This window comes from Pipistrellus kuhlii, unplaced genomic scaffold, assembly GCF_014108245.1.
Source record: "Pipistrellus kuhlii isolate mPipKuh1 unplaced genomic scaffold, mPipKuh1.p scaffold_m20_p_1, whole genome shotgun sequence".
Classification (NCBI taxonomy): domain Eukaryota; kingdom Metazoa; phylum Chordata; class Mammalia; order Chiroptera; family Vespertilionidae; genus Pipistrellus; species Pipistrellus kuhlii.
Genome location: NW_023425404.1, coordinates 160,614,218 through 160,638,351, shown reverse-complemented (window position 1 = coordinate 160,638,351; position 24,134 = coordinate 160,614,218). Strand labels below are relative to the sequence as shown.

The 24,134-nt window shown below is 37.9% G+C and overlaps 1 protein-coding gene across 5 annotated transcripts in view; it reads right to left on the bottom strand.

Moving 5' to 3' along the window:
* Positions 1 to 24,134, bottom strand: part of CENPC (centromere protein C) — a 53,769-nt gene that overhangs the window by 25,935 nt on the left and 3,700 nt on the right. For 3 of the 5 annotated variants that reach the window (XM_036415076.2, XM_036415061.2, XM_036415084.2), the window contains exons 4-10: positions 23,519 to 23,613; positions 21,952 to 22,057; positions 14,669 to 14,951; positions 13,386 to 13,601; positions 8,624 to 9,213; positions 4,763 to 4,954; positions 381 to 672 (exon numbers count right to left, since the gene is read on the bottom strand). In XM_036415076.2, coding sequence (XP_036270969.1) covers positions 381 to 672; positions 4,763 to 4,954; positions 8,624 to 9,213; positions 13,386 to 13,601; positions 14,669 to 14,951; positions 21,952 to 22,057; positions 23,519 to 23,613 — 1,774 coding nt within the window. The remainder of the gene's footprint in view (positions 1 to 380; positions 673 to 4,762; positions 4,955 to 8,623; positions 9,214 to 13,385; positions 13,602 to 14,668; positions 14,952 to 21,951; positions 22,058 to 23,518; positions 23,614 to 24,134) is intronic. The other 2 variants (XM_036415090.2, XM_036415096.2) reach the window with 2 other exon arrangements.

Genomic DNA, 24,134 nt, shown 5'->3' with positions numbered 1-24,134 from the left:
GATGTATTCCTAATTATGAAATTCACATTAATGTCATTCAAAAAGAAGCAAATTAAACTATATACCTAAAAATGATTAAGATGATAAATATTCTGTTCTGTTTTTTACCATAATAAAAGAAAGCAACTCTCGGGCAAGAATAATACTTACATTATCACTCATCTCTCATGTGCCAAATATTAATTGCCATTTAAATATGAGCAAATAAATTCAGAGCACTGCTTTGCTTGGGGTGTCACCCAACTAATAGCAGAGACTGGCTACCATCTCTGTCAGGCTGCAGAGCCCTTTATGCTAAACTATCTTTCTATAAATGATCAAACAACACAAACTAGTAAATGCTGAACAAAAATAACTATATTTAGAATAATAGACATTACCCAGAATGATCAACATCTTTCTTTTTAGCCATGTCTGCCTCATCACATTCCAAATACTCATTTGGGGAAGAACCAGAAATTTCATCATGGTCAATAATTCTTCTGGAATCTTTTGCATTTAAAATCTTCTGTGTTCTGGAGCGGCCTGGATTCACTTTCTTCTGACCTTTGAATGGAGCAGTTTTTCCCTCAATATTCTTAGATGATTGATTTGATTTTTTAGCAGATTTTCGCCCATTGTTGTCATGTACTGATAATTCATTTCTTACTGAAGTACTGTTATAAAAAAGACCTGAAAGAATCAATGATAACTTAAAGTTAACATAATATTTATCCAATGATATAGCTCACCAAAATACTAACATTATATTTACATATAAACACACAAACACCAATTCCATTGCCTACATTTGTTTCCAAATAAAATTAATAAACTATGCTTCTTTTCCATTTCTTGATACATGCCTAATACTCTTGTAGCTGTCCTTATGTTTTGGTATTCCCCAAGGTTCCAGCTTCATCTTCTCACTCTATGTACTTTCTTTGAGGCACCCATGTACCCATAACTTTAATTACTACCTATCAATACATGCTATTATTGTCACCTTCCCTAAAATCTGCCCCTCTGGTTTTGGTTCCTATCTTAATAAAAAGTAAAACTATCTACCCAGCTATCTGGAGCAGAAATCCAAGTCATCCAAAAACTCCTGACCCTACCCAAAATCAATCCCTAAACCCTCTCCATTCTCCTTTTGTAATGCCTCTCAAATCTTCTTTTAAGCTCTCCTGCCTGTCAAATAACAGAAACCCACATCATTTCTTTTGTTTTTTAATATACTTTTATTGATTTCAGAGATGGAAAGAAAAACATCAATGAGTTCTCCAAAGGAGTAACAATAGTATTTAACATACTAACTATATGCAATTTAATCCTTATTAACAATTTAAGGAGATAGAATTACTGTCAATCGTAGGTTATGGAGTGAGAAACTGAACAAAGTAATCTACCCAAAGTAGAGAAATCATAATTTGAACTCAAGATAACTCCAAAATCCAAGGAAGGTTGCAATGGAATAAATACTTATTGCTATTAATTAAAGATCCTAACAATTCAAAAATTCATAGACATAGGGCCATGTTTGTACTAGTCTCTCATTTGTTGATCTAAATGTGCCACCATTCCAGGCCCGGAACGCCCGGGCCCGGAGCAGCTGGGCCCAGAGCAGCCGGGTCGGGTGCGGCCAGGCCCGGAGCAGCAGCTGCCAGGTTGGGAGCGGCCAGGCCCGGAGCAGCCGGGTCTAGTGTGGCCAGGCCTGGAGCAGCAGCTGCCAGGTTGGGAGCGGCCAGGCCCGGAGCAGCAGCTGGGAGCATCCAGGCCCGGAACAGCTCGCTCCTCGCCTGCCCCTGCCCCACGGCTGCCTCTCAAACATGGCTGGAAACTTTTGTGGGAACTTGAGGGTCTGCTGAATCAAGTGATGAAGACTTAGATCTGGATTTGTTGAGTTAGTATAGCGCTGGGGTGTTGATCTGTGAGTGCCTTGGGTGGGGCCTGGATGAGGCTGGTTGACCTATTTGGAAATGTCTTTTGTGTGAAGTGTATCATTGGGCATGTGGAGGTATTATTGATATGAGAAAATGCTAAGTAACTGATTTACTATCTGAAAAGGGATTTACTATCGGGGAAAGGGAGGGAGGAAGAGACTGAACATAAACTGTACACCTATGGATGAGGACAATGGGGGAGGGGGAGGGGGTGGAGGGTGGGGCGGGAACCTGGTGGAGGGGGGAAGAAATGAGGAACCTTTGTAATAATATGAACAATAAAGATTGATTAAAAATAATAATAATAATAATAATAATAAATGTGCCTCCATTGATAGTATCTATATATGTAAATGTTACCTTGTCATCTACAATCTTTATATGACCACCTTCTTTAAAATAAAACTTTTTTACAAAACAAAAGCTGTACAAAAAAGATTCAACATAGGAGGCCCAAGAATCTTTATAGATAGACCTGCTTGCAAAGTAAGTCCTTGAACTTGAACTTCAGAAGGGTTCCCATCATTTCCTAGTTGATAAGTATGTTTTAGTATGCCTAAAATGCTTGTGTAAAACATATGATTTATGGGAAACACTTGTTTTCCTTCACGGAGCCTGGAATTTTAATAGTTGCTAGCAGAGGCTACCTAGGCGACCACCCCCAGAAAACCAAAACCTGTGCACTCAACTTTAATTCCCTTCCCAGTTCCTAGTGATCAGCATTTCACACATCTATCATAATTCATTGCTGGAGGAATTAAGTGCCTCCTGAATGGGAGAAGACGCTTGGAAATTCTAATGAGATTTCCTTCAGACTTGAACGTGCATTTTTTTTCTCTGCTAATTTTGCTTTGTATCCTTTCCCTGTAAGGAAACATCAAAATTCCATTATTGCCTCTCCCACTTCACTTCTACCTAATAACCTTGCTTATCATTTCACTGAGAAAACAAATATGATCAGAAGCGTATATCTCCCCACCATCAACTCTACCATCCTACTTCCATCTCTCCCCATATATTCCGCTTTTCCTCTTTTACATGACACACAATGTCCTGGCTCCTGTCTAGGAATAATGCTTGTACTGTGCACTAGATAATATCTGCACCTTGCTTACTCAAGGACTGTGATCCTGTATTTTTCTTCTACCTTCCTACAAGGTCATCTTATCTTTAAAGTACATTTTTATTAATTTTAGAGAGGTTAAGAGAGAGAGACAGAAACATCAATTATGAGGGAGAATCTTTGATCAGCTGCTTCCACCCATACATATGCTGGGACAGGGAATCAAACCATGACCTTCCGATTCATAGGGCGATGCTCAACCACTGGCCCACACTGAGCAGGCCCTACAAGGTCATCTTAAACAGATAAGCTGATGTAATATCTTAAATATTTAAAAAAAAAAAAAATCTTTCCTTAACTCCACATCTGTTCTGACTCCTTATTTCTCTTTCTAACTCTAAATCTTCAGTAGTTCCTGTGAGTTACCTTCTAAATATATGAATCCAGCCCAGCCGGCATGGCTCAGCAGCTGAGCGTCGATTTATGAACCAGGAGGTCACCGTTCCATTCCTGGTCAGGGAACAAGCTCATGTTGTGGGCTTGATCCCCAGTTTGGGGCATATCTCTCTCTCTCTCTCCCTCTCTCCCCCTCTCTCCCTCTCTCTCTCTCTCTCTCTCTCTCTCTCTCTCTCCCTCCCTCCCTCCCTCCCTCCCTCCCTCCGTCCCTCCCTCCCTCTCCTTTTCTCTCTAAAATCAATAAAAATATAAAATAAAAAAAATAGCCGAAACCAGTTTGGCTCAGTGGATAGAGCATCAGTCTGTGGACTGAAAGGTCCCAGGTTCAATTCTGGTCAAGGGCTATCTGGTTGCAGGCACATCCCCAGTGGGGGGGGGGGGGGGGGGTGTAGGTTGCAGCTGATCGATGTTTCTCTCTCATCGATATTTCTAACTCTCTATCCCTCTCTCTTCCTCTCTGTAAAAAATCAATAAAATATATTTTTAAAAATAATAAAATAAATAAAAAATAAATAAAAATATGAATTCAACCCCTTTCATTTCTTCCCTCCAACAATTTAACTAGGGTCCACGCTTCCATTTTTACCAAGCCCTAGTTTCCTCTGTACATGGCAATAAGAATAATCATGTTAAAAGATGAGTCAAACAAGTCACTTTACCATTTAAAATCCTCTAGGAGCATCCCAATACACTTCATCAAAACGTATCATTGCCTGCCTCTCTGACTTCATCTCCCCTGGCTTACTCTTCTGTAGCCATACTGGCCTTCTTGACTTTCCTCAAGCATGCGCCATGAACAGATATAGATACTATTCCCTTGGTGTGGAATGCTTCATAAAGTTATTTATGTGGCTCCCTCTACTTTTTTCACACATGTGCTCTGAAAGATTATAATGGATTCTCAGCATGGCCTTTCATAAAACAGTACTATGCTCTATTCTCTTATCCACCCCCATCCTGCCATCTATTTTCCAACTCTACCCTTATCTTCTTTATTTTTTATTACCCCATCACTTCATGAATTAAATATCTATATTGTTTGTCTTCTCCCACGAGAATGTAAGTCCACAGAAAGCTAAAATAGTTTGCTTTTTGTTTTGTTTTTCCACAGACATATCCCTATATCTGGAATACTGTACATGATAGAGCCTCAGTGAATATTTTTATAATTAACTGATTTAATATTTCTATTGATGACCCAATTTCTTTGCCAATAGATTTTTCTCTGGAAAATGAAAGTATATATAAATCAACATAAAGCCTCTTAAAGAATGATTTTTGGGGTGCTCCTAATAAACAATTTAAATAAAAACATACTTACTTTGGTCTGATTTTACCATCCACCAATTAGATGGACGCCTGGAAATTCTTTGACTTTTCGTGACAGTCAAAGTAACTTCTTCGAGTATAAGATTGTTCTTCCTGGATCCATTTGGAAAATTTTCCTTTTCACATTCCCTATTTTTCCTTTGATTTGCTGTATGAGGAACATTGGTGCTACTTTTCTTACTTCCTAAATTAAAGAAAACCATATAAATAATTCATAATCTACACTTTGATGTTTTCAGAAAACCACAACAGATTTAAAACAAACAAACTCTCAATTATACACACTTCTTTTTTTTACCCTGTGGGCTTTTCTTCATTTCTATATTTTTAAAGTTACATATTCTCAATAAGATCTCTAACTTTCTGTCAGTTAAATGCAAACTTTTTATAAGTATATTCTGAAAAGGAAAAATAAAAGATATGGTTCCTTCCAACTACTTACCCATGTCCCAAGTAAAAAAAGGTACCTACTGCTTTCTGTTCTGAAATAATTCATGATTTCTGTCAATCTAATTTTTCAGAAGAGGTTTAAAGTGAATTTTCAATAAAGAGATCTTTCATATACAAACAAAAGAATGACTGTGAACATAATTTATAAAGAGAAAACAGGTTGAAAAGAAACAATGAATATGGCAGGCTAACTAGATAATTGACAAGATTTGGCATCAATAGTAATTTCATTTTACTACCAAGGCAAATAAGTAAAAAAATAATCTAACAGAAGGGATAGATAAATTCTAGTTTTATTTTTGTGACTGACAAACAGGACGAAAGGGAAATCAGATAAATACGTGCTAATTTAATATAAATATTGCAGCTGAGATGGAAAAACCACCAAAATGGATTTAGAAATAGAGAATTTAATTTTTTCAGAAATATGTTTACAATATTAAGTATTAATAAACAAAATGAACATTTTTCTTGCATAAAATGAAGAAAACAGCATATTTATTAAGCATCTGAGACAAAGATTACTTCAAAGTCCAAAGGAGAAATTAAAATCCTATCAAATAAAAAAAAAAAATAGGCCGAAACCGGTTTGGCTCAGTGGTAGAGCATCGGTCTGCAGACTGAAGGGTCCCAGGTTCAATTCCGGTTGGGGGCATGTATGTTGGTTGCGGGCACATCCCCGGTGGGGGGTGTGCAGGAGGCAGCTGGTCATTGTTTCTCTCTCATGGACGTTTCTGGCTCTCTGTCTCTCTCCCTTCCTCTCTGTAAAAAAATCAATAAAATATATTTTTTAAAAAATACATAGAGTAAGTAAACTGCATGAAGGTATGTAAAATAGAGCAGGCATTACATAGAATCATATAGAATAAAAAGAGAACATAATAGGATTTAAAAATCTGAAAAGTGAAGACCAGAGCTTTCATTAAAAAGGCAAATTTGGGGAAATAAATCAAAGAGAGATGATACCTAATGCAAAGGGATATTTTTCTCAAGGTCTGAATGTAAAGGAAGTACAAAGAACAAACAAACGTGGGGAATATGTAGTGCATCACAAAAATTTACAGGTGAAATAAGGAAAAGTAATCAATAAGGACATAGAAGGAAATCAAACTAAAAAAATAGGGAGAACCAAAATATGACATAATTAGAAGTTAGTAGTATTTAATTAGGCTAGAATGAAACTGAATCTTAGTCATCCTTAGTACCTACAGCCTACAACACTGTGTTTAGCATAGACTCTCAATAAATAGTCTGTGAAATAATAAATTCAGATTGAAGTCAGTGTTTCACTAGGCAATAAAATAGGCAAAAGTGCTATCCACCATGAGTTATTTTGGAATATTTAGGTTGGTATTTTTTTTATTTTTATTCACAAACCTGCTATACCAGAATCACCTGGGAGAGACTGCTTAGAAATACAGAATTTAGGATCCACCCTAACCACTTCTGCCTGCCAGGCTGATTAATGCCTAACTGCTCACCTACCAGCCTGATTGCCCCTAACTGCCTTGCCTGTTGGCTTGATAACCCCCAACTGCCATCCCCTGCAGGCCTGGTTCTCCAACTGCCCTCCCTTGCAGGCCTGGTCACCCCTAACTGCCCTCCTCTGCTAGCCTTTCCGCCCCCAACTGCCCACCCCTGAAGGCCTGGGTCCCCGGCAACTGCCCTCCCCTGCTGGCCTAATCACCCACAACTGCCCTCCCCTGCCAGCCATCTTGTGGAGGCCATCTTGTGTCCACATGGGGGCAGCCATTTTTTACCACATGGTGGGTGGGCCATCTTGTGTGTTGGAGTGATGGTCAATCTGCATATTATTCTTTTATTAGATAGGATACTAGTGGGCCTGTGCACGAAATTTGTGCATGGGGGTGGGGGGAAGTTCCTTAGCCCCACCTGCACCCTCTCCAATCTGGGAACCCTAGAAGGATGTCATATTGCCGATTTATAGGGATTGGGCCTAAATCAGCAGTTGGACATCCCTCTCACAATCTGGGACTGCTGGCTCCAGCCACTCACTTGCCTGCCTGCTCACCCCTCCTGCCAGACTGTTTACCTCCAACTGCCCCCTTGCTGGCCTACTTACTTCCAACTGCCTCCACCCTGCTGTCCTGATCACCTCCAATTGACCCCCACTGACAGCCTGCTTATCCCAACTGGCCCCCTACTGGTCTGCTTACCCCCAACAACCCCGGCCCCCACCAGCCTGATCACCACAACTGCCTTCCCGTCCTGGCCTAATCACTGCCTGGCGACCAAGCTCCCAGCCCTCCTCTAGTCCTATCTAATAGAGAATATGCAAATTGACCATCACACCATAACAAAAAATGGCTGCAACCACAGCAGAGGCAGGGATCCATAACACAAGATGGCTGCACCCACAGCAGAGGCCAAGTTCCTTAACGAGCACTCAGCAGGGACCTGAGGCTGCACCCTCCTCCTGGTGGGCCTTGACAGGGGACTTCTGGCCACACACCTTGCCCAGGAGCCAGGCTGCGGTCCTCAGGCTGCACCACCCACCAGGCAGGATTTGACAGGGATCTCAGGCCACTCACCCCATTCACAGGGCTTGATGGGAGACCTCAGGCTGCACACACACACACACACACACACACACACACACCCCTCCTCCTGCCTCAGAGCTAGGCCAGAGGACCTGAGACTGTGTCCACCATCTGGCGGGGCTTGACAGGGTTGACAGGGACCTCAAGGCATGCCCCCTGCCCCAGCCTGGGCTGGGAGACCTCAGGCCACGCACCCCACCCCAGCGCCAGGCCAGGCAACCTGAGACCATCCCCCCACCCTGTTGGGTTTGACAGGGGTGAGGCTGGCTGGGGCTGGATCAAGACTAATAGGGTTGGTGCTGGCCAGGTGGGTCTCACGCGATTTCGAGGTGCACATGGGTGGGCAGGGACTTGACTCTGGTTCCTGTGACGCACCCCAGATTCTGACAGGAGGAAGGTTTTCATATACATTTTACTAATTTTCTTTCATCTCTTAGACTTGTATTACAGAGAAAGGGCAAATAGCAATTTTTAAATATTTCCTCTAATTAATTTCCTTTTAATGTGCATGAATTTTGTACACTGCGTCACTAGTATTTAAATAAACCTCAAGAATATATGATGCTGTTTTATTTGAGTTCTTGTAATTATCTGGTATACAAGTCTTTTCCTCTCACACTTCCTTTATTTGTGCTCACCATGTTAGAAGTTACACAAAATTCAAGCCAGTTGGAACTAAATTACATGTAAAATAAACAGATTCTATAAAACAGACTATCGGCTTTTAAGGTTCTTTGTAGATTTAGGTTTACTTTGCCTATTTTCCAAAGTTAAACTGGAATATTATCAATACAAAAACACACAGAATAATGTCTGTAGTTATATTTAATATAAACACTTACCCACAGGTGGCACCCGTTTTTTGGAAATATGAGCATTTCTCTTCTCTTTACATGCTTTCATACTTTTGTCTGAATTTCTTTGTGACTTGTCTTGGGCAATAGGTGACATATTTTTATCTTTACCTTGTTCCTTATCAACCTGTTCTTTATTGACTTTAAGTTTTCTTTTCTGTTTTTGTGTTGTAGTCCTTTTGTTTCCAGATGATTTTTCTGCATTTTTGGAATCCATTTCAGTTTTTGTAGATCTACTTTCGATCTTATCTGTCAAAGCACAATTCCTACCCAGATTTCTTTGATCCGAGGGCTGAGATTTCTCTAGTGGGTGAGCTTTTCCAGAATGTTTGTCATTTGTCAAAGTTGTAGGTGTTACATTGTGATGTTTTTCTCTTGACATCTTACTTTGAAGGAGTGCAGTTTTCTCAGTAGGGGATACTGTGCATTGTTTCCCAGGTATAGTCTTTCTGGGTATAGTAATCCAAGAATGACTAGCAAAACTATCTGATTCATCAATTATAAATTCATCCTCTAAATTCATATCAGTTGCAGGAGATGACTGAGGTGGAGCAGTTGCTAGATGTCTAAAAACAGGACTAAAAAAAGATGTTGTAATAAATAATTGCTCAAAAAAAATAAAATAAAGCTTTACCTTAGCTCAGTGAAGAAAATAAAATAACCTACCGGTATAAATAAAATATATGTATCTTTTAAACAGCAGTTCACATGTCTCCTCAATTTTCCTTTACCCTTTATATTTTATATTATAGAAAGATAAAAGGAAAGGTCTATGTAAGGGCCTGGCCTGCCCCCTCTCACAGTCCAGGAGCCCCCAGGGTCAGGAGGCAACCCAGCAATCAGGGGAAGGCAACGACCCATCACACCTCTGCTGCTGCACTGGTTACTTGAGCCTTGGGCAACCCTAGGCAGCTAGGCAGCTGTCATCCGAGGCTTACCTGCACCTTGGACTGGCCCTGGATGGCTGGGGGGACAGAGGGGACTGGGGAACTCTGGAGGCAGGCATGCAGAGCGGCCGGGCCAGCCTGGGGCAGGCCTGACCTTGCCAAGTGCCTACTGCCCTGGCAGCGCTGAGGAGACTGGGTGCCACTATCTTGTGGCTGTGGGCACCGCCATTTTTGAGGGCAGAACATTCAATTAGCATATTCCCTCCTTATTGGCTGTGGGTGCTGCCATCTTTTGCGATGGCATGAGGGTCAACTAGCATATTCCCTCTTTATTAGATAGGATAACATGATCACAATCATTTATAACATTAATAGGATCACAGAAATTTAGAGCTGGAAGAGAACCTATACATCAAGTAATTTGATGTCCCTCCTACCTATTTTATACTTATTTAAAGGTTGAAATCCAGAGATGTGTAAATATAGTCCAGACACATTGACTGATAGCTCAAAAATGCCTCCCATTATTACATATAATGTTATATTAAATTATCTATTTGTATAGATCTGTTTAGATTTCTTCTCATCTAAATTAGGTTTCCAGAACCAATTTCAAAATGTTGTGGGGGTTCAGCCCACACAAACAAACAATTCCCAGACACCAGTAGCATATCTGAGAATTCAACTCAATTATGATGCTATCTATCCAGAGAAAGTGTCAGATGCCAATATTATAGTTCAATCTTTTAAGAGTGCCCTGCCCCGATACACACACACTTCAGATGCTGCCACAATCCCATATTTCCCATGTTTCTAATCAATGAGGTACAGACTGGAGGTTCTCAACAAACCCCTCCAAGTCAGAATGCCAAGTCAGAATGCCAATTGGAAGCCCAGATTGTTACCTGCACTGCTGACCAACTGTCTATAAATGAGAGGTTCCTATAATCCCCTCTTTGGATTTAATTTGATAGAACAGCTCACAGAACTCATAAAAACATGTTACTAGATCAATGGGTTATATTGTAAAAAGATATAACTGAGGAAGAGCAAGATGGAGGAGAGGCAAGGTTTGTGGGAAGGCACTCCAGGCTTGTTCCATCTCTAAGTGTTTATGAACCAGGATGCTCTTGGCCTTTAATGGAGGTTTCCTTACAAACTTATAATTAAGTAAATCACTGGTCAAGAGTGATTGGCTCATCCTCCAGCTTCTCTCCCCTCCCTGGAGGTCTGGGGTGGGGCTGAAACTTTCAACATTAATCACAAGGTAATTTACACTAGCAACAGGCTCCTATTCTCACCAATGCTTTCCAAAATTCATCTCATTAACATAACAAAAGACAACCCACCCACCCCAACTTTCAACACAGAAAATTCCAAGAGTTCTGGGAGTTGTAAACCAAGAACTGTGACCAAGGACCAAATATAAATGAGAAATATGTTTTAGTCACCTGATGACCAAATATTCATTTCTTATAAATCACAATATTGCAATATCCAAAACATGGTTATTCTGAGATACCTAAATGTCTAATATCTAAGAAACTACTACTAAATTATATTACACAAAAATTCATTCCAAGTAGGAATAATTCACCCACATTTTCATGCATGTTCCAATATTGTAATCATGGTAAATAAATACATGTTGTATATCTAGAAAAATCTAGTAAGTGCATTGGGATTAAGCATTACCTCTTCCAGGTAGTTGGGAAAGCTTCCCAGAGAAGGAAGAAATTATTCAAAGGATGGTATCCCTCCAAAATTCATAAATTAAAACATAATCCCTGCTCTAGCCAGTGGATAGAGCATTGGCTCAGTGGACAGAGCATTGGCCTAGGGATTGAAGGGCCCTGGGTTCGATTCTGGGTTGCAGGCTTGATCCCTAGTAGGGGCCATGCAGGAGGCAAGTGATCAATGATTCTCTCTCATCACTGATGTTTCTATTTCTCTTTCCCTCTCCCTTCCTCTATGAAATCAATAAAAATATGTTAAAACAAAACCCTAATCCCCAATGTCATCGTATTTGAGAGTGGGGCCCTTAGCAGTTGATTTAGGCCATAAAAGTAAGTGGTCACGAATAGAATTAGTACCTTTATAAAAGAGGCCCCAGAAAGCCCTCTTGTCACCTGCTACCATATGAGGTTATAGTAAGAAGATAGACATCTTCAAACCCGGAAGCAAACTTCACAGACACTGAATCTACTCAAGCCCTAATTTTTGGACTTCTCAGCCTCCAGAACTGTGAGAAATAAATTTCTGTTGTTTATAAGCCATAGTCTATGGTAGTACATTATAGCAGCCCTAATGGATTAAGACAACACTTTAAAGCGCAGAATAGAGAAAGATGCTCTCTGGCTAGATGGAAAATCAAGGAAGTCTTTGTGGCATTTGATCTAGATCTTGAAGGATGGATAAGACATGGTCATGAGAAAATGCAAAGAAGACACTCAGAAGGAAGAGCAAAAGCAAAAGCAATGAAGCAAGAAAGCACCAGGAATAGCCCTGTCAGTGGTTGAGCATTGACCTATGAACCAGGAGGTCGCGGTTGGATTCCCAGCCACATGCCCTGGTTTCAGGCTTGAGCCCCAGTGTGGGGCAAGCAGGAGCAGCCAATAAATGATTCTCTTTCATCATTGCTATTTCTATCTCTCTCTTCCTCTCTGAAATAAATAAAAGTATATTTAAAAAAAGAAAAGGAAAAAGAAAGCACTAGGCCTAGTGAATAGTTACATCTGACTATAGTAATTAAACATAAAATTAAGTTTACTCATTAGTTCATTTAAAAGAACATTAAAAAAACAATTATTTTTTGGACAGATATAATTAGCCCATAAGTGTAACATATTTGTATTAGATGGTGGGGTTAACATCCATAAATAAGGTAAAAGACTCCAGAAAGAGAGATCTCTACCCTAAAATAGAGACTGAATAATGAATTTCATTCATTTCTCCAATATGTTTTTATAAAACCTTCCTAACATATTCACTAGCATTCTGATATATGTCACAAGAAATTCAAAAGAAACTCTAGAATCCTAGAAAGGATTTATGTCTTAATATATCATAAAAACAAACAAAAACAGATAAAATACTTAAACTATAATGCAAGGCATGAAACTATTTTTTAAAAATACTGGAGTTTGGACTTGGAAAAAAACTAGAAACCTAGCATGAACTTTAATTAAAAAATAAATAAATAAAGATAGGCATATGGCAAGGGGAAAAAAGTATGCCAAAGCAGGGAATACTACAAATATGTATGAATAAGTTGGTAGAAGGACAAACTAGGGAGAGTAAAGGCCTTATATACCAGCTGACAAATCTGAAGTTTATTCTAGACTAGTGGTTCTCACCCTCACAGCCATTATATCTAGTTAACTCTAATATGCAGCCACAGATAAGCATTACTGTTTTGAAATTGTAGAACCACTGAAGGTTTTTCAGTAATCAGAACAGATTAAAATGTACTTTACAACTATTCTTTTATTAACACATATAGAAGAGAAAAAATATTTAAAACCCTTAAAAATGAAATACACAGGCATCCTGACTTAATTATATTTCTAAATACTCCCTTCATTCTTTGATAACATACAAACTAGAAAATATTGATGAGCAGAAGCAATGAAAGCTGAATAAATTTACATTCCTTACAACAAATTTCATGTCTATTAAATAGTGGTTTTAGGGTGATTCACTGGTAAGACATTACATTCTCCTTTCAGATTGGGCATCACTTCAATTAACATCAGTGTCAATCAATTAAAATTCACTTCTAGTTAACATTCAGAATCCTTAGATGTTGTTTATAGAATGTGAAAGAAAAAAATGTCTCAAAGGGAAATTTCTCAATAACTCACCTGGATTCACTTTTTCTTTTTAAAGTTTCTAAAAACAAGGCTGAAAAACTCTTTTTAGCTCGTGATTGAATTTCAGATTCTGAACCTTGTATTATTTTCTGAGGTGTTTCTGGAGGTTTTCTCTCTTCTGGTCTTTCTGATACTTCATCCTCTATATCTGATATTTTAGTCTCTGTTTCTCTTTTCTTCAAAATATCTTTATCTTCAAAGTTTAACCTAAAAGGTTAAAAAGAAGGCAAGCTGAATGCTCAACAGTTTGTTGAGTTAAGAGTATTTCTGAACTCCCGCACAGTGACAACACAGATCTCTTAGAAAAATTTCCACTGAGCCTTTATTTAAAATTTATAAATGATAATTTGCAACCTCTTACACTAAAAATGCAAGGCAAATCACTCAGAAAAATTAAATATGTATTTGTCAACAGAAAAAAAATTAAAAAGGTAAGTCATACAGTAATAAAATATATAGCTTATAGTAATATTTCTCAAATATTTAATATGAATTTGAATCATTTGGAGAATCTTATTCAAATGCAGATTCTCAAATTACGTCGTTTTATTTAGCATCATTTCACTTTGACATTGATGAGATGCCAAAGAAACTTAACTTCTGTTTATATAAATTAGCCTATGGTAAAACTGGTTTTGTTATACTTCATTTCATTTAAAGTCACAGAACTTATCAATGACAGTGATGACTTACTGTATTACTAACAAGCTTCCAGATAATGCCATTGCTCTGATCCTTAGCCACAGACCACACTTTAAATAGCAAAATCTTAGAATGTACATAAGACCCTAGACAGAAATTACACTTATTGCACAGATAGGAGCAAAAGTCCTTGAATGATCTACTTTGCTTCTTAAAGGCCAGAGGGAAAGTCCCCCAAAATGGACACGAGTTTACCATAACTCATCCTTAATAATCCTTATCCTTTGCTATACTAAAAATGATCCGATATACCCAACCTTGTAATTACAAATAATATAGAGAAATACAAATTGCTTCTCTTAGAAAGTTAGAAAGAACTTATTATCAGGGGGAAAAAACATTTTCCCACAAACGATAGAAAAGTTATTGCCAGTTTCTCTGCTTCTCTGAAGTATACTTTAAGGCCTTCCTTATTAAATATAAATGTGATATATACTGAATATATGTTATATTCTTTTTCTAACATGTTAGTAATCCTCAAAACTGAAATATATAAAAGATTAAATTACATACTTTTGGATATAAAATGTAAAACTCTTAGTAGGATTAACATTTAAATTTTAAAAGCTCACCTTTTTTTGGTTTTAAGAGAAATCTCTGTACTTGAAGATAACACATTTGCTGATTCTTCAAAAGCGCAGGTCTCTCTCTTTTGGCCAATAGATGAAACATCATTTTGTGGTACAGATGTTTTTGCATTCAAAAGAACCAAAGGTGAACCAACAGATAAGTAAAATTCCTCATTGCCATCACTGTGGTGATCTTTGAGTTTTTTACTTGACATTTTTCTTGAGTCAGGTGTTTTAGAACCAACATCAGCTGCCAAAATTTTCTGAGGAACCTCATGAGCTTGAACTAGAAAAAAATTACATGAAGATATTTAAAAACTTTAAGTAATATCAGAACCTTTTTAAAATTCATCAACAATTTCATTAAAAATAATTTTCCGAAGACTCACTGATAATTAAGTTTATAATCAAAGACCTACAAGTAAAATATATAAGTACATACTTTAAAAATATTAATTTGTGAAATTAATGAACTAAAATATGTATTTGGTTCACATTCTGAAGTTTGAAATGACGGAAATCCTAAAACAGAAAATTCATAATTTTATTGATAGTCAATTTATTCAAGATCTAAATAAATCTATACATGGCTAAAACAATATCTAAGAGAAATTAAGAAATTCAATCTTTAGGTTAAGAGTCAGTAAATTAGGGCAGTTAAATGAGCACATCTTTCTTTGTACAAGTAATACACATATATAAAATAACATTTACAGGTATATACAGATATAACAGGTATGTTTATATAAAGAGAATATTTACACATATCTTTATATATACATGTCTCTATCTTTATATACTTGAACCTTCAAATATCAATGACAAAGTAGAATGGTGAGGCAGTATTCATATTAATATATACTCTTAAGAAGCAAAGATTAAAAATTAAAAATACAAGCAAAAATGACTTTTGATTTTGGAACAAGATGGCAAAAATTCACTTTTTCCTGCTTTTCATACTAAATACAACTAAATTTCCTGGTAATTATTCATCAAACAACAATAACAGAACTCTGAAAGCTAGAAGGAAGAATGCAATATGCTGTTGTTCCTCAAGCCTTAAGGAACAACAGACAATGTGGTTAATCCCCAGGGTTTTGTTTATATTTCATTCCCAAACTGGGCTCTAGAGAAGCCTACAATCCAGAACGGCCCATAGGTAAAAGAAGATGGAGTAGAGAGCCTGCATTCTCTGACCAAAAGACTTAGAGAAGGAAAACACTCAGAGACATAGTGGGAAACTCAAATGGCCACTCCACAAACCAGGCCTTGCAGTAGCAGAGCAAAAAAGCCTTAGGCAGTGTCAGGCCCGCAAACCCCTGGGCCAAACCAGTCCCCACCTTAACTATCAGCCACTGCTACACAGACCACTGTTAGAATTGATCCACTGGTAGTATTGACACGCCAGGTCATCCCAAACCTTACTCCCAATGAGGGCACCAATAAAGATCCCTTCCCAGCAGTTTCCAACACCAACTTCCTTGGGTAAGGACATCAGGATGCTTAAGAAAGCACCTTCACACAGCATCAGCAAGAACTGATCTGGAATACCAGCATTATCAGAAAATTAAACAGACCATTATTAGGAATCTAAACACTTAACTGTCATAGGAAATAAAATCCACCTACACATTAAAGCAAAATAGGGCAACTATATGCTACAACAAAAGATTTAAATACAATCAAGTGTCTCCTTAATATAATAACCAAAATATCAAGGATACATTCAAAATGATTCATCATACCAAAACCCAGAAGAAACACAACCTGAACAAGAAAACAGAATCAGTGGACACAGATGGACCAAAAGGAATCAGATGTTATCGGGTCTAGCAATAATTAATGTCGTTTTTTAACATTCATTTAAAATCTTGCTTGGCGTTGACTTGTATTGACATAACCTTCAAACACGTGGTATCTACAGAACGTGTGAAGTGCAATTAACAAGTTTTGCTTGAAAAAGTTTGTGTTTGGTTTGGTTTTTGTTGCAAAACTAGGGCTAAGAAGATGGCAGATGAAGAGCATATTCGGCACTGCATGCTTTACGAGTTCCAATTAGGAAGAAAAGCAAGTGAGGCTGCAAAAAACATCTGTAGTGCTCTTGGTCAAGATGTAGTTAGCGCCAGAAAATGCCAGCGTTGGTTTGAGAAATTTCGCGAGGGAAATTTTTTGTTAGATGACAAGAGTGGTCGAGGCCGTGTGTCCAATTTTGATCAAGAAGCTCTTCAAGCTCTTTTGGTGCAAAATCCTCAAATTACCCAACAAGAGCTTGCGACAACTTTAAATTGTTCACAAAAAACAATTTCCAATCAATTGCGTGCACTTGGCAAAGTCCAAAAGTTTGGAAAATGGGTTCCTCATGAGTTGACCGACAACAACCGTAATCAGAGAGTCACAATTTGCAGTTTGCTCCTCTCTTGTCAAAACAGTTTGCCGTTTTTAGAGCAAATTGTTACCAGAGATGAAGAATGGGTGCTGTATGTTAATTTGAAAAGGCGGCCTCAATGGTTGGACAAAAATGAGGCTCCGCAGCCCACGCCAAAACCTGACTTGCATGCGAAAAAAGTGATGTTGTGTGTTTGGTGGAATTTTAAAGGAATTCTTCATTATGAACTTTTACCATCTACCCAAACCATTACAAGTGCAGTGTACAGTGCCCGATTGCAAAGGTTAGCCCAAGCTTTAAGAGAAAAAGAACCTGCACTGATTAATCGGAAGGGCGTAATTCTTCACCACGATAACGCACGACCGCATACTGCAAGAATCACTGCTGAAAAACTGCACCAGTTGGAATGGGAAGTTCTCCCTCAACCTGCATATTCTCCTGATATTGCCCCTTCCGATTACCACTTGTTTCGTTCTTTGCAAAACTTTCTTCTTGGAAAAAAAATTTAATAATGAAGAATGCCTCAAAAATGCATTGACTGAATTTTTTGCATCAAAATCACAAGAATTTTACAACAGAGGGATTAAAATGCTTCCTGAGCGTTGGGCACAAGTAGTAGAAAACAACGGCAACTATATTGTTGATTAAATTTTGTTGTATTGTTTAAATAAATTCGATTTTAAAAAAGTATTAGAAAACGACATTAATTATTACTAGACCTAATATAATTATTTAACAAGAATTTTAAAATAGCCATCATAAAAAGTGTTTTAACAATCAATTCTCTTGAAACAATGAAAGCACAAAAACCCTTATAGATATAGAAGTTACGAGAGACAGTTTTTTGGATTTTTACCATTCTTATAGGTATGCAGTGGTATCTAATTGTTATTTTAATGTAAAAATCCCTAATAACAAGAATGATGAACAAATCAAAATCACAATGCAGTACTACTTCACACCTATTAAAATGGTTATCAAAAGCAAAACAACGAAAAAACAGAAAATAACAAGTGTCAGTAAGGATGTAGAGAAAGTGGAATCCTTGTGCATTGCTGGTGGGCAACAGCATACAATTAAGATAATCTCTTCAATAAAAGGTGTTGGAAAAATTGGATAGATATACGAAAAAAATGAAACTAGACCGCCAATTTATACCATATACAAAAATAAATTCAAAATGGATAAAAGACTAAAATGTAAATAACGAGACCTTAAAAATCCTAGAAGAAACCATAGGCAGCAAAATCTCAGACATCACTCACACCAATTATATTTGCCAGTAAATCTTCTAGGGCAAGGGAAACAAAGGAAAAAAAATAAACAAATAGGACTACATCAAAAAAAAAGTTTCTGGGCTGGCCCATGTGGCTCACTGGTTGAACAGCAACCTATGAACCAGGAGGTCAGGTTCCATCTCTGGTCAGGGCACGTGCCGGGGCTGTGGTTTCAGTTCCCAGTGGGGGGCATGCAGGAAGCAGCCGATCAATGATTCTCTCATCATGGATGTTTTTATCGTTCTCTCCCTCTTCCTTCCTCTCTGAAATCAATAAAAATATATTTTAAAAAACTAAAAAATAAAAAGTATCTGCACAGAATTTTAATCATCAACAAAATGAAAAGGGGTCCCACTATATGGGAGAACATTACTTGCCAATGTTACATCTGATAAGGGGTTAATTTTCAAAATATATCAAGAACACATATAAATTAACAAAAGGAAGACAAGCAATCCAATTGAAAAAATGAACAAAATAATAGACAGTTCTCCAAAGAGAACATTCAGATGGCCAAGAGACACATGAAAAAATGCTCAGAGTCACTAATCATCAGAGAGATGCAAATTATAAAAAACCATGAGATATTACCTCACACCTGCCAGAATGGCTACCATCAACAAATCAAAAAATGACAAGTGCTAGCAAGGATGTGGAGAAAAGGGAAACCTAATATACTTCTCATTTTGTGCATGAAGCAAGACTTTATTAATATTACATATCATGATATTCCAACACTCTATGATTAAAAAATACAAAAATATAACTAATAATTTTAAGTAAACATTAATTTTATTAATTAAATGAATTACTTTTATTATTCAAACCACTTGTCATCTTTCTAAAAAAGTATTATAATTTTTATATGGGCTGCTTAAAGAGGCTTTGTATTTGTTTTAACAAATGTCTATTTGCTAAATGTGGGTGACTAGTTGGTATGAAATATAAAAAATTTAAATTGTAATACTGCTGATGGAAATGCAGACTGGTGCAGACATTATGCAAAACAATATGGAGTTTCCTCAAAAAGTTAAATATGGAACTGCCATTTGACCCAGTGATCCCACTTCTAGGAATATCCTAAGATACCAGAAACACCAATCAGAAAGAATGTATGCATCTTATGTTCATACTAGTGTTATTTACAACTAGAGGCCTGGTGCACCAGTGGGGTCCCTCAGCCTGGCCTGCAGGATTGGGCGGAAACTGGCTCTCTGACATCCCCCAAGAGGTCTCAGATTGTGAGAAAGCTCAGACCAGGCTGAGGGACCCCACCAGTGCACTATCAGGGCCAGGGATGAGCCCGGGAGCTGGGCAGCCAGGGAAGGAATGCAGGAGGGTTCAGGGAGTGTCTGGCCTGTTTCACTCAGTCCTGATTGGCCAGACCCCAGCAGCAAGCTAACCTACCACTCAAAGAGTCTGCCCCTGTGGTCAGTGCACATATAGCAAGCAGCTGAGTATCATTAGCATGAATCATTAGCATTTTGATTTGCTTAACGGATGGTTGGACAACTGCACACTTAGCATATTAGGCTTTTATTACATAGGATAGCTAAGATCTGGAAACAGCCCAAATGCCCATCGGTATACGAGTAGATAAAAAAGCTGTGTACATTTACACCATGGAATACTATCCCATATAATTAAAGCCTAATATGCTAAGTGTCCAGTTGGCCATTCAATCAATCAAAGTGTGATATGTTAATGATATGCTAAGGGTGCTCGAACACTTGCTATGACATGCACTGACCACCAGGGATCAGATAGTTGACTAGTCGACCAGTTGCTATGACATGCACTGACCACCAGGGGAAAATGCTCCAATCGATAGATTAGCTTGCTGCTAGTGTCTGGCGGATCAGGCCTGAGATGGGCGACATACCCTGGAGCCCTCCCACAGTCCTTCACTGGCTGGCCAACCTTCCGCATCCCTCCCCATCCCTGATCATGCACTGGCGGTGGGGTCCCTCAGCCTGGCCTGTGCCCTCTCGCAATCCAGTCTAAGGGAACCCCCCTCCCTCCCCCAAGTACATGAATTTCAGGTCTCTAGTGAAGCAATAAAAAAGAAGGACCTCTTTGGGATAGCATGAAGGGAATTGGAGAATATTATGCTAAGTAAAATGAGCAAGTCAAAGAAAGACAGTATATGATCTCACTCATATGTGGAATCTAATGAACAAAATAAACTGATGAACTAAATAGATCCAGAGATACAGAAGCATGGCACAGACTGACAAATCTTAGAAGTGGGAAGAGGGAGAATTTACATGCATAATCCATGGTCACAGACAAGTGAGGTAAAGGCATGGCAGATGGAGAGAGATGCATGGAGTAGGCAGAAAAAGAGGGATATCTGTAATACTTTCAACAACAGAGATAAACAAAAAAACAACAACACAGTTTGGTGGTTCCTCAAAAAATGAAAAATGCAACTGACACAGTAACTTCTTTTTTTGGATATATATCCTAAAGAACTGAAAGATATATCTATAGATCCCTGTTCATAGAAGCATTATTCACAATAGACAAAAGATAGAAATCACAGAAATGAAATTAATGGAAAAATATCCTCAGGTGAGGATAAAATAAAAAATAAAAAATAAAAAATAAAAAAAGAAAGAAAGAAATGCCATATCCTATGAAAGAGACATCTTGAAAATGCCTAAAAAAAAAAGTTGTCATTTTCTCATGGTGAAGGGACTGGAGTCTGTTGATGAAAACACCTTGGCGGCTACAGCAGCCAGCAGTGGCAGCAGCAGTAGGGTAATGGGGGTGGAGCGTTCTCCTGATCAGCCCAGTCACCTCCCACTGAAGGAGGCCCTATGTGGAGCAAGCCTAAGCCATCAGCAGGACATCCCCTGAGGGGTTCCGGTCTGTGAGAGGAAACGGGCTGGGATAAGGGACCTCTTCGCCCCCCCAACCCCCCAGCAGTGATGGCTTATCTCTGTCCCATAAAGTCTGGGGCAGGACACAGCAGTGATGGCTTATCTCTGTCTGGGCCCCGTAATCATATGAAAACTTGCTTACTCACATGACTAACATTTGAGACTGGCTGTGGGCTAAAGGACTATTTCTGTCTTTGTATTTCTCTCTGTAAGTGGGCTAATTTGGCCCTCCTCATAGCATGGTGTGTGGGATCCAAGGGGATTGAGGGGTAGGGGATGTTCATATCCTAAGAGAAAATTGAGAGAACCAAACAGAAGCCATAATGGCCTTTTACGACCTAACTTTGGGAAGTCACAAAGTACTACACATTTGAAAATTATTAAAGCTATCCTGTATAGTCCCTATAATAATTCTTATTTAGTTAATGTCTAAAACAAAGAAATAATCATATAAAACTTATTATTCATATTTAAAAAAATAAAAATAAAATATACTTGAGAGGGAATCAAAAACAACTTCATTTCACAATTCTCCCTAAACTTGGCCATGACTTTGTCACTCAAGCCAACACATGCATCACCTGCAACGTTTCTAACTTTTTAAAGCTACCTAATGTATCACAGAATCATACACCTTAAACCTATGTGATTTTATTAACAAATATCACCCCAGTAAATTCAATAACAGATAAAAATAAACAAACCTAGGCAAATAATACCCATGGGCATGCCACCAACCTGATATGCTGACAGCTTCGCTTGGTTCTGGAGTGACCTGCAGAGAGGCTCCTTTCTTTCTTGAAGAAACTGGAACTGACTTTGAATGTGATATCTGGCAGTGAGCCTAAAGGGAATCCAACATTAGATCTACATTATTAAATTACCAATTCCGATTAAACACATTTGTTTTTAAATTGGAAAGCAAGTACTTAAAAATAATAAACCAGCTGGCAGAGCTGTATACTTAAAATTGATTCAACTTTCAAAAATTAATATATCACATTGGAAAGTACTCTTAATTCTTAAAGAAATGGATCGGTGTTCATTCCTTGCAACCAAAAGGTTATTTATGCTTATTTGTTTGTAGTAAATATTATTTTTAGCATTACATGATTTTTATCTCTAATTAGTATTGTACTTTTAAATATTTTCTCTTTAATCATTAGTTTCAATAACTCTATTTAAAGTCTTCCATTTTGTAGCTTTAAATCAACCTGTACTCTTAAGATAGATAATCAATAAAATATTAGGTTCCCCAGATAGCAATTAGATGGCTTCGGTTTTCAGAAAATAACCAAATTTGCCAACCTAGATTATTCGATAGAAACTTCAAAAGTTTCCCACTTTCCTGAAAAACCAAATTTAAGTATTTTTTTTAAGAAGTGAAAACTGTGTTATAATTTGATCATTCAAATTCTCAAGCCTCCAACTTCAAACACAGGAAAGGTCAAATCAAAGTGTTCACAAATACTTCCAAATGTTATAGAAAATCAACAGGAATGTAAGATTCCCTTTTAAAAATAAGACAACTAAAATGTCCCTAACTACACTGTGTTTTGCTTCACTCATTAAAATATGAACCCTCCCACGGCCACAGCACCGCGTGCCCGATCTCGTCTGATCTCGGAAAATAGGAACCCTGGCCTGGCTGCTATGACTCAGTGGTTGAAGGTTGACCTATCCATCAGGAGGTCACGGCTCAATTCCCAGCCAGGACATATGCCCAGGTTGTGGCTCGATCCCCACCCAGGGGGCCATGTAGGAGGCAGCTAATCAATGATTCTCTATCATCATTTTTATTGATTTTAGAGAGAGAGGGAGAGGGAGAGAAACATTAATAATGAAAAAGAATCATTGATTGGCTTCCTCCTGCACAAATGGGGATCAAGCCCACAACTTTGGCATATGCCCTGATCATAAATTGAACCGTGACTTCCTGGCTCATAGGTAGATGCTCAACCACTAAGCCAACAAAGCCAGGCAATTAAACATATATATATATATATATATATATATATATAATATATATATATATATATATATATTTTATTGATTTTTCAGAGAGGACGAGCGAGGGATAGAGAGTTAGAAACATCGATGAGAAAGAATCACCAATCAGCTGCCTCTTGCACACCCCCCACTGGAGACACGTGCCCACAACCAAGGTACACGCCCTTGACCAGAATCAAACCCGGGACCCTTCAGTCCACGGCCGATGCTCCATCCACTGAGCCAAACCGGTTTTGGCTAAAATATATATTTTTAAAATATATTAAACCTGTACCAGCTTTTCTTTTTGACTTACCTCTCTGCTTGGTGACTGAAGACAAGTGTCCTTTATTTTAGGTGTTGAACAAACCATTGAGTTTGCAGAATTAGTGCTAAAGTCATTGGCAAGACCTAAAAAATAGTAAGAAAATTTTAAGAATGAAATACAATTTAAAATCTTCTGGTTACAATTAAAAGTCTTATATGACATTAAGAAGTCTTCTGATTCTTTAAACACAATTAGCTTAAGTGAAGTACAGACATTAATTTCAATATTCAAATGTAAATAGAAGGAATCAAGAGCTACAAAAGACAAATAAGATGTTAAAATATGTGCCAGATTTTCGGGGCTTATAACGGAAGATACTTTTCCATAATCTGTGTTTATTTATTTAATTGGCCTATTTTCCTATTCCAATACCTTCTGATGCTGACAAATATTTAGAAAAGTTTTTGCCATAATACACTATTTCTTTAGAACCTGGTATAAATAACCAAACATTACTCCAAGCTCTCCAGTGACCACAAGAATTCTGCACATTTATTTCTAATACATAAAATACTTTCTTTTGTATATAATAATTATTTATGTATTTCCAGACTACAGGAATCAACTCTAAATTAAAGATAATGACAATTGTTTTCATTTTTGC